The sequence below is a fragment of the Scophthalmus maximus genome, chromosome 12, assembly GCF_022379125.1.
Source record: "Scophthalmus maximus strain ysfricsl-2021 chromosome 12, ASM2237912v1, whole genome shotgun sequence".
Taxonomy (NCBI): Eukaryota; Metazoa; Chordata; class Actinopteri; order Pleuronectiformes; family Scophthalmidae; genus Scophthalmus; species Scophthalmus maximus.
In genome coordinates, this window is record NC_061526.1 from 15,405,000 (window position 1) to 15,420,162 (window position 15,163).

At 44.0% G+C, this 15,163-nt stretch overlaps 2 protein-coding genes across 3 annotated transcripts in view; both read left to right on the top strand.

Moving 5' to 3' along the window:
- Positions 1-211: 211 nt before the first annotated feature.
- Positions 212-6,356, top strand: tmem209 (transmembrane protein 209). 2 transcript variants are annotated; one of them, XM_035650099.2, is made up of 15 exons: positions 212-310; positions 743-903; positions 1,485-1,543; positions 1,774-1,905; positions 2,036-2,265; positions 2,354-2,558; positions 2,775-2,950; positions 3,086-3,157; positions 3,301-3,397; positions 3,863-3,988; positions 4,167-4,264; positions 4,602-4,716; positions 4,815-4,912; positions 5,217-5,290; positions 5,472-6,356. In XM_035650099.2, the coding sequence occupies exons 2-15, from the start codon at positions 764-766 to the stop codon at positions 5,524-5,526; spliced, it is 1,677 nt and encodes a 558-aa protein (XP_035505992.1). In that variant the 5' UTR covers positions 212-310; positions 743-763; the 3' UTR covers positions 5,527-6,356. The 2 variants fall into 2 exon arrangements, with proteins under 2 accessions (XP_035505992.1, XP_035506000.1); XM_035650107.2 differs by lacking the exon at positions 212-310 and adding an exon at positions 323-402.
- A 667-nt stretch (positions 6,357-7,023) lies between these two features.
- The window catches only part of ahcyl2b (adenosylhomocysteinase like 2b), a 37,268-nt gene continuing 29,128 nt past the window's right edge, over positions 7,024-15,163 (top strand). The window contains exon 1 of the mRNA XM_035650081.2: positions 7,024-7,520. Coding sequence (XP_035505974.2) covers positions 7,179-7,520 — 342 coding nt within the window. The 5' untranslated portion in view covers positions 7,024-7,178. The remainder of the gene's footprint in view (positions 7,521-15,163) is intronic.

Genomic DNA, 15,163 nt, shown 5'->3' on the forward strand with positions numbered 1-15,163 from the left:
AAGCAAGGCAGAAAATAAAATCTTTCATATGGAACAGAATGAAGACACATTGGCAAAAATGAATTCAGTGGAACCTGAATAACTCTGGTTTTTATCATGTATAAATACTGTATATCTACAAAATATACGACTATACTCAAGGATATAGGTGATACCTAATTAAGTCAGTTGGTGGCGATAAGGCTCCACATGGTCGCAACTCGCCAGCGAAACAAGAAGAAGAATACTTTCCTGTTACCGGAAGTAGATACTGTAACTTCCGGTTAAGTACAAACGATGCAGCGCCGCGGTTGTCATTCACTTGAGCGTGGTAGGAATTATCTGTCTTTCTTTTCCCCGTGTGTACTTTACTTGTGTATTCTTCATGCTAAACTATTGCATTATATATTCCATGTAGTGAAGGTAAATATAAACGGAACCTTACGTTTTCTGCTAATTCTCTCTTGTTTATTTGTTAGCTTGCTAATTGTAGCTTAACGTTTAGCGACAAGCTGAGGTATCCGGGCAGTTATCAGGCCACACAGTCTCACTCCATGTCCCGATTAATAACAAACAAACACGCTTTACGTGATTGACCTTTTTTTTTAGATTGTTTAAAAAAAAATGTTTTTTCCGTTTTTCTCACCTTCGATGTTAATCTGATTTCATGTTTTGTCCTTCTGAAGCACTTTGTGACTGTGTGCCTGTCTGGTAAAGGTGCTGTATAAATGAACACGTTGTTTTCCTCTGCTCCGTGTCTCAGCCTGAACAGTGTGGTCGCATCATGTTGACCCCGCAGAAGGAGGGGATACCCAGTATGATAGACAGTGCGCTGAGGATGAGGAGGGAGGAGCAGGCTCGACAGGTGGTCCTCGCCTGGGCTGTGCTCAACGTGTCTCTAGCTGGCATGATCTACACTGAAATGTAAGTTGTTCCACATTACACCTGAAACCCTCAATACGTCTGACCGACAACCCTGCAGACCTATATAGCAGGTGTAAGAGGGGCAAAGGAGCATTTTTATATTTCAAATGGAATATAATCGTGAAATTTTAAAGTATCTGGGCCCCTTTTATAAAAAAAACGTACGGACAAGGATTTATCTCATGTTGGACAAGGCTGGGTAAAGTTTATTTAAGCTGAATCTTGAATATGTAGATACTGTATATAACACATACAAGAAGGTAGAGCATTATGCGTGTTGAATATTTCGATATTTTTATGTTCCCCTTATATGTTTCTTTAAAAAAAATTCAAATTATTTCACAATTGTTGCCACGGAAGTTAATTAGATATGGTTATTTAAAATATTTTTATTACATTACAGAATTGCAGCACATATTTGTATTATTTTTACAAAATTTAAAAAAAGTATGTTGTTCCCAGCTCAGTAACTTCCCCTCTCTATTTGTAATGTAGTACTGATGTACTGCCCCTCTGCCTCCCACCTCTCTTCTCCCAGTACACAGTGTGATGGTGTATGTGTGTCTTTATTTTTCTATCAGGTCTGGGAAATTGCTGAGCCGATACTATAACATCACCTACTGGCCTATCTGGTACATTGGTGAGGTCCCACTACACTTTCATTTAATCTCAGGATGTCTGCTGCCGTCATACAGTCATTAAAAGCATAATTGTCTAAAAGAGTAAATTCTTATTTGATCTAATTTCACGTGCCCTGAGTTTTAAAAATGTATGCCTGAGATTCAAATTGACAACAATAGAGAGCCATGTCTGTATTTTCACATTGTCAAAGAAAAGCTGTGTCTTTTTGTTCCCTGTCCTCCTTCACAGAACTGGTGCTAGCCTCTCTTTTTAGCCTCAATGCTCTTTTTGACTTCTGGAAATATTTCAAATACACCATGGCTCCGTCCACCATCGCTGTATCCCCTGGGCAGCATCGCCTCCTGGGGCTGCGGAACACAAGTGAGGCCCTGTTATATTTTTTATTTTTTTTGCAGAAGAATTTTTATATTTGACTCTTTTTGTTAAATCATTGTTACATGCACGTAAATCCACTCATGAGGTGCGGCTAATGTTGTATGTCTTCCTGCAGGTATTCAAGCCTCTCCACCCCAGAAGCCAGAAAAAAAGGAGACCCCTGCCCCAGCCCAGTCGTCTCCCCTGCAAGGCCAGAGCGTGCTGAGTTTCAGCCCCACTCGACCAGCCACCACCAGCCCCAAGTTCTCCCCCAGCTGTGTACCTGGGTACAGCCCTCCTCTCAGCAACCCGTCCACGCCAAACAGTGCTGGGGGGCCCTTTTCCCCTTCAGTGGCCTTTGGAAAGGTGCGCTCATCACAGCACTGATATAGTGTGCATGAAAAACATATTAAAAACATTTTCATAACTCCATAATGTGTTATTCCTGTCTCAGGTGTTGAACTACAGCCCCTCCCCTGGTTCCTCTCCCTACCCCAGCAGCATTGGCCCAGCTGAAGGCTCCAGCTTGAGGGCTCGATACCGCACTTCACCCTCAGTGTTTAACTCCCCAGGAAGCAAGGAGGACTACATGGAGGATCTGAAAAGCTTGGAGAGGTTCCTCCGCACAGAGGAGGAGAAGAGTCACCGCAGCCAACTAGGTAATATATGTCAGAGTTATATGAACTCCACTGCTAGTAATAAAGTATTTTTAACTACAGACACCAAAACAGTCAGGCAGATGTAAAACCAAGAAATTGCTGCTGCCAGTTAATTGTTCAAGATGTTTCAGTTACAATGAGTAAAATTTTTCAGAGATGTATAGCATAATAGAATGAAACTCTTCGACTAAAGTGATTACATTATGCCCTGTGTAGGTAGTCCAGAGTCTGTGTCTCCCAACCACAGTCCAACATTTTGGAACTACAACCGCTCCGTGGGCGATTACGCTCAGAGCCTGAGGAAATTCCTGTACCAGCCAGCCTGTCGCTCTCAGGCCCCATCTGCCCACAAGGATGAGACGGACCTGGGATCCAAACAGGCTGCAGAGGAGGTCTGTGCATTATCTAATGTTATGTTATCTTGTCATGCCCAAAAACAACCAAAAACAAAAGGTTGTTTTTGTGTCTGTTGGCGTCTGTTGCGTGTTAAAGAGGAAATTATATCTCTTTCCCTTCCTGTTATATAGGTGTGGGCTAGGATCACCACCAGTCGCCCTGTAGTGGACCGCATCGATAGCTGGACAGCCAAACTTAGGAATGTGAGTGTTCAAACATTTTTACAGAAAAACATGGTGAAGAACTTTTGTTTATGAGAAAGACTAAATCACAGTAGATGTTTGAAAATATACAAAAATATTTCATGAATTTTATTTAACTATGGAAGTATGTGTTTTTTTTGCAGTGGATCAGTGACACAATCTTGGTTCCTTTGGTCAAGGAAATGGACTCCGTCAACAGCCAGCTCAGGAGGATGGGCTGCCCTGAGCTCCAGATAGGAGGTAAACCATCCACAGAGAACCATGAATCACGGCGACTACACCAAAAAAAAATGAAAGACGGAAAACGTCCGTTAAGTTCAGAAAGACGAGAAGTGCCGGGCAGACGAGACCAAAAAGGAAATCTGTGTCAACCGACATGTTAGAAATAGTACTATTATATTGATGAATGCTAAATTCAGAAAAGCAACTGATTACTCAATGTGGCAACCAATGCCTTTGAGCCTAACGACCACAAAATATCAGATGTAGCACCTGAATATTTAAATGAAATTGCAAAGTTGAGTAAGTAAATTTAAGTATTTTTCATGTTACAGCTGCAGCATCAGTACTATGCTTTAGTAATTCACAGAAAACACCTTTTGTAGGAAACTAACCCACCCTTCTGAAATACTGAATTTGTTTAAGTATACAGTATTTTTCTTGTCAATGTGGAGTCTTACTAGTTTTGCCCCTTTCCTCCACCAGAGGCCAGCATAAGCAGCCTGAAGCAGGCAGCGGTGATGAAAGCCTCATCCATCCCCACCATGAACTCTATTGTCCAGTACCTGGACGTCACACCCAACCAGGAATATCTAGTGGACCGGATAAAAGGTAGGTCCAACAATACCATTGAAGTGAGTAGAGATGTCGTGTGTGTGTGTGTGTATGCGTTTGTGAGAAGAAAAAAATATTTTTAGCTTTTCAGGCTCTGTCCAAAATGCTTTAGGCCTGAACTGTCTACTGGTCTGTGTTTTTTTTTTCATGTGTTCTATGTCTTCTGTCATGTCAGAGCTGGCTCACAGCGGCTGCATGAGCTCTTTCCGATGGAACAGGGGTGGTGATCTGAAGAGCAGGAAGTGGGACACAGACCTCCCCACTGATTGTGGGGTGAGTACACACACAAACACACACACACACACACACACACACAGATCTAGTTGTGCAAAAAGTTGGGAAGTAAAAACAGTCACTGCATTTGATCCATAATGATTTTAAGGGTAGCAGCTCACGTTTGTTTTTGTAATTGCTTGAGCTATATATTATATATATTATTTTATTAATACTTAGTGTTTTGCTGGGTCTGTGCTCCAATCATGTTCCATTAACAGTCTGTGTGGCTTTCCTCATCACTTTGTAATCACCAGCAAAATACCCAATACTTATTAATACCTGCCTAAACACTTTCAGCCTCCACAGTCTGGTCACTCTTCGTCTATCCCCTCAGATCCTCATGCACGTGTTCTGCACATACCTGGACTCCAGACTGCCCCCACACCCAAAATACCCAGACGGCAAGACTTTTACTTCACAGCATTTCAGCCACACCCCAGACAAACCTGGTAAACGCACACTCGCACACACACACATTTTTCATAATTTTATACTTCACTTCCTCTCGGTGTCTCAGCTCTTGTGCCCATTTTGTATCATTTCATAGATGTAACCAAAGAGAACCTCTTCTGCGTCCACCAAAGCAGCACCGCTCCCCCTCACTACCAGCTCATCTACCAGGGACACATCTACAGTCTGCCGAAGGTAACAGCCAAACGCCCAAGTGTTACAAAACAGCTTGTACTTTTATTTTGGTCTGTCTCACAGTTTCCTTGATTTGCATATCGTCTATGTTGGGCTATTTATGTCTCCCTGATGTGAATGTGAAGATGCATTAGATTGAATCATCCTTATTGAAAAGAATTGAATTTTATGAACGGTTATAAAATACTAAATGCATACACAGGCTCTGATTTTCAACATTTAACACATTAACAGCTTTTTACAACAACACCCAAAACATTTGTCAAATAACAATGACCTGAACGCACCTTAATTTCTTTCACAGGGCAGAAACAACCTGTTCCATACGATCCTCATGTTTCTCTTTGTCATTAAGACCAAGGAGTCTGGGATGTTGGGGTGAGTAATTCTGCTACTGAAATCCAATAAATGGCCAGCTAGACAGAGAGTTATTAAATATTGATTCATTTTCCAAAGAAGGTCCTGCATACAGGTGCAGATTGCATTCTGTTTGAAGTAATTATTTTGACCTTGCGCGGCCTCTTTGGGATGATTAAACTGTCTTTCATATTTTGTCCAGGAGGGTGAATCTCGGCCTCTCCGGTGTGAACATCCTGTGGATATTTGAAGACTGATGCATCGTTATTTATAAGCAACAAGGAACTGCAAATGGATGTTGTTGTTTTCCACTCCTCAGTGCTGCCAACACTGGTTGGAATATCACCTTAACTTAACGGCTGCTCTTTAAGGGGCACATGGGACTAAACGGCGCTTCACGTTGAAATTCTCAACGAGTGCACATTTTTTGACATTTTCATAACTTTAGTCTACAAAAATGGCAGCATACTATATTGTCTTCGATCTTTCAAGAATGCGATTCTCTGATGCCACAGTGTGCTTACGATACAAAGCAGCACTTCATTTTTAAACTTTGTTTGGGTTTTCTGATTTTGTATTTTGAGAATGTACCAGCATGGCAGCCTTGTAAATAATATACCTCACAATTGGTGGATAGCAAAGAGTTAAGACCCATTCATCTTGAATGTAAATACGGTATGTGTGGATTTAACGTGTTTCTTTAGTATCTGTCGACTTTTGCAGCCAGTATGCTGTTTTTTCTTTATTTTCTTATTCTGTAGTAGAATGAATGTCTGCATTAATTGGGATACTCCTGGCATGTTCTTGAATTTACTTGCAAAAAAAATGGACCTGCGCAAAAATGCAACAATACTTAATCAAGTATTGGAGTTTTGTGTGGTTGCTTTTTTTCATTATGTAGATGTGATGGAGAACAAATGAAAAGCCTTTGCATCACCAAAGTCTTTTCTTCGGATGGAGCTCTTTATGCCATTTATCTTGTCAGCCATTCATTACATTTCACCCTTTTTACACATTTGCTTGTTTTTCAATTTCATTCTACAAATGTCGCCAGAGACATAAAAATAAAATTTAGATATAAAAGAAACCCGACGCTCGTTCATTTCCTTCCTCATAATGTTACCTGTTTTTTTTCTTCTATCATGAGCATCCACATGATGGCAATGTAATCCTTCCAAAAAATATATATTATTTATTTAATTTTACTATTTGACCTTACTCCTGGTCCCATTCTCTCTAATGACACTGCACATCCACAGCATTGCTAACGTGATGCTGTTTGTTGTCCAGGTCATATTATTAAAACGATTTTGTGTCGACAACGGCTGAGATAGACTGGTCTGCAGGGGGGATTCATGATGTAGCAGCGTGCCTTTCGAAAAGTCCTATATTTGAAGTGATTTAAGTGCAACCTGTTGTTTTACATGTGAGATTGAGAGATGTTGATATAGTGACGAAATTCCCCGTGCCTGGTTTAAACTAATGTTGGAAGAACTAGAGAGGTGATCCTCTATGAACAGACAGCATTTTCTGGCACACCGTGTTTGTTTAGCACTTAACGCGTTGTCCTTTTTGTTTGTTATGGACGTCATTTCCCATAATGCATTTCACAGTGCAGCTTTTCCTGCTCGGCAATGGAGTAATAACTGTCAATTAAGAATGCCCTTTCCCGCAGGGCGACATGCCGATGCCAGTGGTAGTATTGCTTCCTCCGGTTCTGATAAACGCTGTGGTAACGTCAGTCGTGGATTCATCATGTGAGGCGACGGTGGCCCACGGGGGTCAGGAGTTGACACACTTAGGGGAACTACGAGGACCACAATGCAATTCGGCCGCCGTCGCTCCGCTCACATCCGCTCCGCTCGCTGCTATCTGTGCGCTGGAAGAAGGACTTTGTCAAACTGCGGCGATGTCAGTCCAGGTTGTGGCAGCGAAAATGGCCGAGGTCGACCTCAAAGACGTGCCCACCGGCAAACACCTGCCGACCGACTCTCCGGTGACCCCCACGTCGGAGGGCAAGAGCCTCGGCCGGGGCGACCCGCACGAGGCCGGCTTCTCCGCCGCCGCCGCCGCCTCCCCTGCAGCGGAGCCCTCCGCGAAAGCCGGGGAAGGCAGCCTGGGCTTGCTCACCCCGAACCCCGCGAAGATGCCGCAGGCGTCGGCTATGAAGCGGCCGGACCCGCAGCAGAACGGCGGGGAGGCTTTCGTCAACCGCGACGGAACCGTGGCCGAGGCTCCGCGCATGAAAAAGGTCAGTGGAGAGGACGGCGCGTTGTCCCTCTCCTCCATAACCGCTGCTGTCGCTGCTGTCGTCGAACCAGCGCCGAGCACCTCGCCGCAGTGACGGCTCCCCGGAGGAGCTGGTAGTGTGTGACGATGCTAACGGGCTAGCTGGTTCCTCGGGGCTGATCGAGCTGTGACAGTTGACGCTCCGAATGAGGGTGGTCGTCCGTGTTAGTAACCACGTCGAGGCAAACGCACTTTAAAAACAAACACACGAGTGCCCGATTCGATTCTGGCCGACAAAGCTAAGTCTTCACTTGGCTTTACAGAGCGATCGACTGCTGTCACAAGTTCTGTCGGTGCGGTGTTTATACGAAGGAAAACGACTTTCTGAAAAGGTCTGTGGTCAGGGAAAAATAATAATGAAGCCACACGGAATACTGATCCTGGTGCTGTTTGAATGACACAACCTGAATGAAATCATGAGTTACTAACGTGCCTTTAACCAGGCACACGTACCAGGCGTCCTGCTGGGTCAGTAGTTTGAAGAAAGAAGGGGGGGGGGGGGGGGGGGGGTGACTTCCCCTTATAGTGCACGTGGGACCATATTTCTTCACGGTGCTAGCACATGATATACTGACTGTATGCTGGGTTTATCTCAAGGAGCTTTGATGTGTCATTTCAGGTCGCTGCATGATGTTAATCCTGAACAAAATGTCATTATTATGCTGGACTGTGTGCTTGTTGTATCTGACAGGCAGGTCAGTTCATCTTTGCTTCTTGCTTGACCTCAGGTCAGCATAATAAGGATATTCACATATCACTGCCTAAAGTAAATATATGTGTGTGTGTATATATATATATATATATATATATATATATATATATATATATATATATATATATGGCGTGGTAAGTTTATTCTGACTGATGCACTGCCACCGCAGAAAGTGTGAGCAACAATGTGAACTCCCATCACTCAGTTCTCTGATTTAACCTTCAGAGCACCTTGGACTGATACTTCAGTGACAGGAGCTCCTTCTCTTGTGACTCAAGTCAAAGGTCAGACTCGCTGAGCGTATCTTTCTTGGCAAGCCGGGGTCCCAAAAATACTGCCTTTGCTGCGTCTGTGCCCTGAATGCAAATTATCTTTCTGCATCTCGCAAAGTCTTGATTAGGACAGGAGTGGATATGCGGGGCAACGTTCAAGGAAAGAGACGAATTTTGATAAGGGATCCTTTTGAGGAGGCTGCCAGCTTCATTCCCTTTGATCCAAGTAATTATTAATAGTCGACAGTGATTTATAGCCCGTGGTCAGCGTGGTGCGCTTTTATCAGCGGTGGTCAGATTGAAGGCATTGATTTTTAGATGCGTTTATGGTGAGATGTGATGTTGAAAGTTTAGGTTTTAAAGGGGCAGTAAGCAATTTTAATCCAATACACTTTTTGTAAAATTCTTTCCTCACTGACTGCTTGCTGTCGGTTCTGTGTGCACGCTGGAAAGAAACCTGTTTTTTCGACGCAGCCCTCGCTCTGTAAAGCGAAAAAAAAAAAAAAGGTGCGGACCACATCTCACGACACTGTGTGTGCAGTTTGTAAACATCACTCCCCGACAATGTTAAGAGACGTGCTAGCGACAGACACTGCAACTCAGGGGTTTTGGCTGAGTGATCTCACATACCCGATCGGGGCTGCAGGTTCAAACCCCAACCAGTGCAGTCAAATCATCTGCAACAACACATTGCGTGTGGTCCAGGCTTTTGCAGTCAAAGCAAAAAATACTTGTTTAGTGTGTTTTCACTACAAACATATGTTAAAGTGTATGGGAGTTGTCAGACATAGAGTAGGGTGAAACTTAGAGACGGAACAAGTGGGATGGGATTCACTCAACTCCCACATCCACTATTACGCCCCCGACAATATCCTATCATTTCATCTTCTTAGACAACCCCTGAGGAAATCCCCACTAGAAGACCCAAGGGGCAATAGCTGGATAGTATAGTGTGAGGATGGACTGCAGACCGACAGCGGCTCGGAGCAGATGGCTCTACCTACCTCACACTGTCACAGCAAGCAAGCATGTGGGAGTCAACCAGCAGCTGGAAGCTCTGGGCCCACGGGGTGAACCACATCTGAGAGGCAGCACGAAGCGAGACGTACCAGATGGCAACAACCATATCTGGATTATTGAGGAGACCAAGTTTGCATACAGGACCATGGTACAGAGAGTTAATTATTCATTTTCTGGTCCTTAATGCAGCATCATAGTTGTTTATTATTATTATTTCCCTCAAAGGCGAGCTGTGTGTGTGTGTGTGTGTGTGTGTGTGTGTGTGTGTGTGTGTGTGTGTGTGTGTGTGTGTGTGTGTGTGTGTGTGTGTGTGTGTGTGTGTGTGTGTGTGTGTGTGTGTGTGTGTGTGTGGGTGTGGGTGTGTGTGTGGTCACTCTGTTTATACCATTCTATGACACTTTTATCATTTTTAATCAATTTCAATTTAAAGAGATCATGGTAGTGTAAGAGTTGACGGGTCACTGATTTTTTCTTCTTCTTATATAATGCAGATACCAGTAAGCCTGTGTACTGGATGATGGACACTCTAGACAAATTGGGACAGAGATTGTATTAAATGTTAATACACTGTCGTCACTGCATTTGTCTGATCAACCCAGTTAGTGTATATCCAGTGGGACAGAAGGTTGCCTGCAGCCTATTTATAGATCACAAGGTAGTGTGGGTCGTCGTATATGGCACACTGCATTATAGATATACAACCATGGCCTGGACTTGAGCATCTGCTGAATGTTGCCTGCCCGGTGCAGTAAAAGGGTAAGTGAAGCAGCAGCAGCGGTGCTGCTGATGCGAGTGTGCAGGCAGTCAGTGTTGCCTGACTGTCTGAGTGACTGGATGACAGGCTAGCCTTTAATCCATGCCTCTATCATGTCATCACATGAGGGGGATTAAAAGGCCAGCTCTCTGTAGTAGGTGGGCCCAGATGTAAGCTTTTGGGAGTCAATGATGAGTTTCATTGTAACACATGCATGGCTTGGCATGCATTTCTCTCAGCTTCTCAGAGGTTCTTGGGTGATGCCTCCGGTCAGGAGGGAAGGAAAGTAGCATTAACCTCTGCAAACACTGTTTGTGGTTCCTGGCTAAGGCTGGGACAAGTCTGTCGGGGCACCTGATTAGATACTGACAACCTGATTGCATATACTGATACCTTATGTGAAGCCGATGATTAACCTGTTGGACACGCTGACCAAACACCAGACTTTTCCCCAGCACAGTGCTAAAATGACCTTTGACATTTGGAAATGACTGGTAGTTTTGAACAGCTCCAGAGAACGGTGTGTCGTAAGAACAACCCTCTCTGATGCAAAGTTATGTCACCTTCCTTTAAGCTGGGCTTCCTGGTAATGCTCACTGGTTCACCAGCTAACAGTGACCTGTGGCTGTCCCTACCTGGGATCCTGAACCCTGCGGAAGAGGATCAAAAAGAATAAAAATTTGTCTGCACTTGACAACATTTCTTTATTCTGCCTTTTCCTGGCCCGTTGAAAGCCTTTGTGGAGGCCTGTTATGTGATGAGATGTAAAAGCCGGCCGGCTAATACTACTTGTTGAATCCAATTAGAGCTAAAAGTGATTGGTTAAGGAAAACATGAACAGTAGTTCCATAACCCAATTTGTAGTTTCTTCCATTCATGTTCTAATGACTTTACAAAGTTATCTAGTGGAAGTTTAAGATGTCACTTCAACATGGCCTGTCAGCATTGTCATCTTCATGCAAGGTCACTGAGAATCTTTAACTGCCTGCGGCCGTCCTTGGCTACAAAGGATAACACACCACTTTCCTTCCACCAGCTCAATCGCAGAGGTGACTCACAAACGAGAGAGCCACCTCTGCAATTGAGCTGGTCTGCGTCTGTTTGTGTGCGTACAGTGGTAATTACACACACTTTTCCTCGAGGGGATCCTGTCTGCTGTCACCAAAGTGTAGTCATAACCTGATCCTACTTTTGTCTTGAGCAAATAGATTTTGAGAAAAACTTACAGCGCCTACGGAAAAGTTCAGGAAAATGTCTGGACTTCAGTGCATGTCTGAGTTTACTGGCTGTCTTTACCACATTAGACAAATAGAGTATGTCTTTAACGGCATACAAACACATTCACATGTCCTTTTTGCTGTGTGTGTCAACAGGGGGAATGTTGCACTGTGGTGTGAATTCAGAGAAATGTCCTGGAAAATGAGGGAGGGAGAGAAACAGACCATTGGTTATAGATCCAGTTGTCACCCAGTTAAATTTTGGATGTTGAACTAAAAGAAATATTTGGTGCTCACACTGCCACATCATAGACTGTACTCTTCCTTTCTCTTGCATAAACAAGTAGTTTTTTATACTCTTACTTCGCCTTTTCAACCATTTGATGCAAAAGACTGATGCAGTTGAAGCATGTTGTTTGTTTGTTATTTTTCCACCTCAAATATAATACTGTCATGAATTGAATACATCCATATCTTTTTTATGGATTAATATGAAACATTGGTTTTGATTATAGCCTAGCCTGTCACATATTGACATGTTCAAACATGGCCTGCTTGAAGGGGACTTTTCAGAACAATTCATATTGGTTTTGTAACCCAGTGACAGGAGATCACCTTAAAGACCCCTGCTTTCTATCCGTAAACTTCAGTGAATGTCTCCTTTAAAATAGGAAAATCCTCAGGGCGTACAAACAGTTTATAGAACTTGATCAGCGGGACGTTGTTGTTGCTCTGAGCTCGTCGTTGTTTTGCAGCTCAGTGAAGTAAACAGTGTTGTAGGTTGTAAGGCACATCAGCTGTTCCACATTTAACAGTGTCGCGAGTATGTTCATTACCTTTTCTTTTCTATTGGTTCTGCAGTAGCAACACGGTTCCTTCACAAATTGTCCTTCTGATCGAGGTTTCAACTTCATAGCTTTTAGCTCACTCACTGCAAAGCTGGTCTCTGCCAGAATGCGGTCTTATGAAAGCTGCTTGTCCGGCTCCCAATCTCTTGTGTTAACTTATCTTGCAAAAGTGTTAACTTTATCCAAGAGCATTTGCATTTGCAACTCATATAGTTTAGCTGTATGTTTCCAGCTCTGATTTTTCTTTTTTATTGCTGCCAACGTGTATTCGCAAACTTGGCCCAGTGGCTTTTCTTTTACCTCACAAGAACACAAAATCGTTTGTATCATTTTGCATTTCTGAGCTGAATGTTTCCCTGACGTCGCGGTCGCACGCGCCAGCCTGATTATTCTGGTGGGTTGCTACTCGAAAAGGTTGAGAACCACTGTGCCGGATGAACATAAAGGAATAAGCTGTATGTTGGGATCACTCTGAAACTCTTCCAGGCAGCAGAACAAGAAATGTGCCTCAGTTAAATGCTTGTGAACACCCAGTGGTGCCGTTGTGTCATTTGGCATCTAAGTACTTATTACATTCTATGTAATAAGAACCAATCCGGCAGCGAATGCGGGTGACTACTCCATCGTTTCCAAATGTCTCTGTTTTGCCCGTCCATACTTCCAAGCAGCTCCAGAGTTTTAAAACTAAAACAGGTCGAGCAGCGTTTCCAAACATCTCAGTTTTAGCCGCTGGAAAATTCCAGGGTAGTGTAGACGACAGGTGTAAATGTAGCACAAGCGTTGCATTTTTTTAATACTAAAAGGTAGCAGTGTGGATGTAGCCTCTCTGTGCTGGCCCTGTTTATTGCATCACTTCGGCCTACTCAAAAATACTCTGTACCTCAATCAAAAGTTTACTTAAAATAAACCACAGCTCGGCAATTACTCCTGTCCCACCGTGGGACACTGCTTCCTCTGTGGTTCATTGTTTTTGTGCCTCATCGTCTATGTTTCTCAGAGTCCCAGGCCCCGTCCACACCACAAGATATTTCGAAAACGATCTTTCCCCCCCCCCCCCATTTTCCTCAGCAGTGGGGCCTGAAACTTCTCCGAATGATGGATTGATTGGAAAGACGCATCTAGCTGTAGAAACACTGTAGAACCTATTCCCGGGCCTATATGTGGCGCTGTTTTCTGCTACAGAACTCCACCAAAAAAGAAGAAGAAGAGGCGGAGCATACAAATACTCGTAGAAGAAGAAGAAGCCAAACAACAACAACAACAGTACGAAGATGGCGAGTGAGAAGGGAAAAGTAGACTCCTTTGTTTGGTCCGATTCTGAGTGCGAACTGCTGTTGCGACTCGCACTGGACTACAAGGCTACAAGCCTGTAGTCCGCCATTGTTGTTGTTGGAGATGCCGAGGACGAGGGGTGGGGTGGGGCGGGGCGGGGCGATGACATCATTGTATGCATATCTGGCGTTCACACAAACTCAAATACGCAAACGCAGGGGGGGAGATTTATCTTCTCCACCCTGGGACCTGGATTCAAAAGAGTGCGTTTTCAGGCAGCGAAAACTCCGGGTGAGTCTGGACGGGAGGCCCATACGTGCAAGACTTCCGCGTATTTACAACAAATTCTCATTCGTGTAGACAGGGCCTCATTGTGTTCCTGTACAGTCTGCCCTCACACAGTGTAAAGCTCAACACCTTACAGCAAAGGCATGTGTGAGATCACACTTCCCTCACCAGCTTCGTCCGTGCCACCGAGGCCAACTCAGGAAACTGCCCGCTGGTACTTAACACCAGTTTGAGTTTCTCTCACCTCCACGTTGCCAGATAGATCGTCGTTGGTGTGTCACTGAGTCCATGTAGCCACACTCTGGCTGAGATGTTAAGTTGAGTCAATATCGAGTGAGATTCTCATATTAGCTTTAATGAAAGCCATATTTAAATGTTAATGCACTTTCATAAATGTCAGTGGAATTTGAGCATTGGCCTGTAGCTCTTGTAATGGTCATAGTAGACCTTTTGTGACATTTCCACACAATGGTTTACGAGGGTTACCTTGACATTAAGGATTTGCGGCTGGCCTCTCTGGTATTGAAAACACGCAAAACACACGCACTTGTCCTTTCATCTCCTGTTCATGTTTTTTTTTCAGTGTCTGCCATTTAACTGCATGTTTGCCTTCTACGTGTTGTTCCCAAGTTAAGTTGACACCTGCGAAACGTCAGCTGTCTTACCTCGACTTTCCAAAACCAGTGAATCCTGAGTGCTCTGGCTTTTGTACTCGGCGCTGTGCTCGACATGCCAAATTCAATTTTCACACTCAGTATATTGGAGCCCTAACACTTATCGTACGGCAGACAATCAAGTCAGCTTCGCCCTGGTTTCTGGCATGAGGCTCTTGGGCTCTTATATTTGATTTCCCTGATGTGGTTGCTCTGTTCTTAGGCCGGTATTCGCAGTATCGCTGTCTGTGCTTCGCTGTTCCTGAGCATACCAACAACACATATCTGAATCTGTTGCGCCACAGTTGTAACTCATTTCCTGCTTCGTCATTGCAGCTTGATTATGAGTGAGCATGTACAGCTCATAGAGTTACACATCTTTCCACCTGAAGCCGCCTCGCAAGCCTCAGGTTCCTGGAACAGTGAACGAAGGGAAAAATGAGAGCTTTCCCTTTTCCTAGAACATGTCCTTTCACAAGGAACCAACGTCGTGTGAAATTTTAAACCCCTTGGTTGAATAAGTGAGCGAGCACTAACCCATTTGCTCTGTGTGTGTGTGTGTGTGTGTG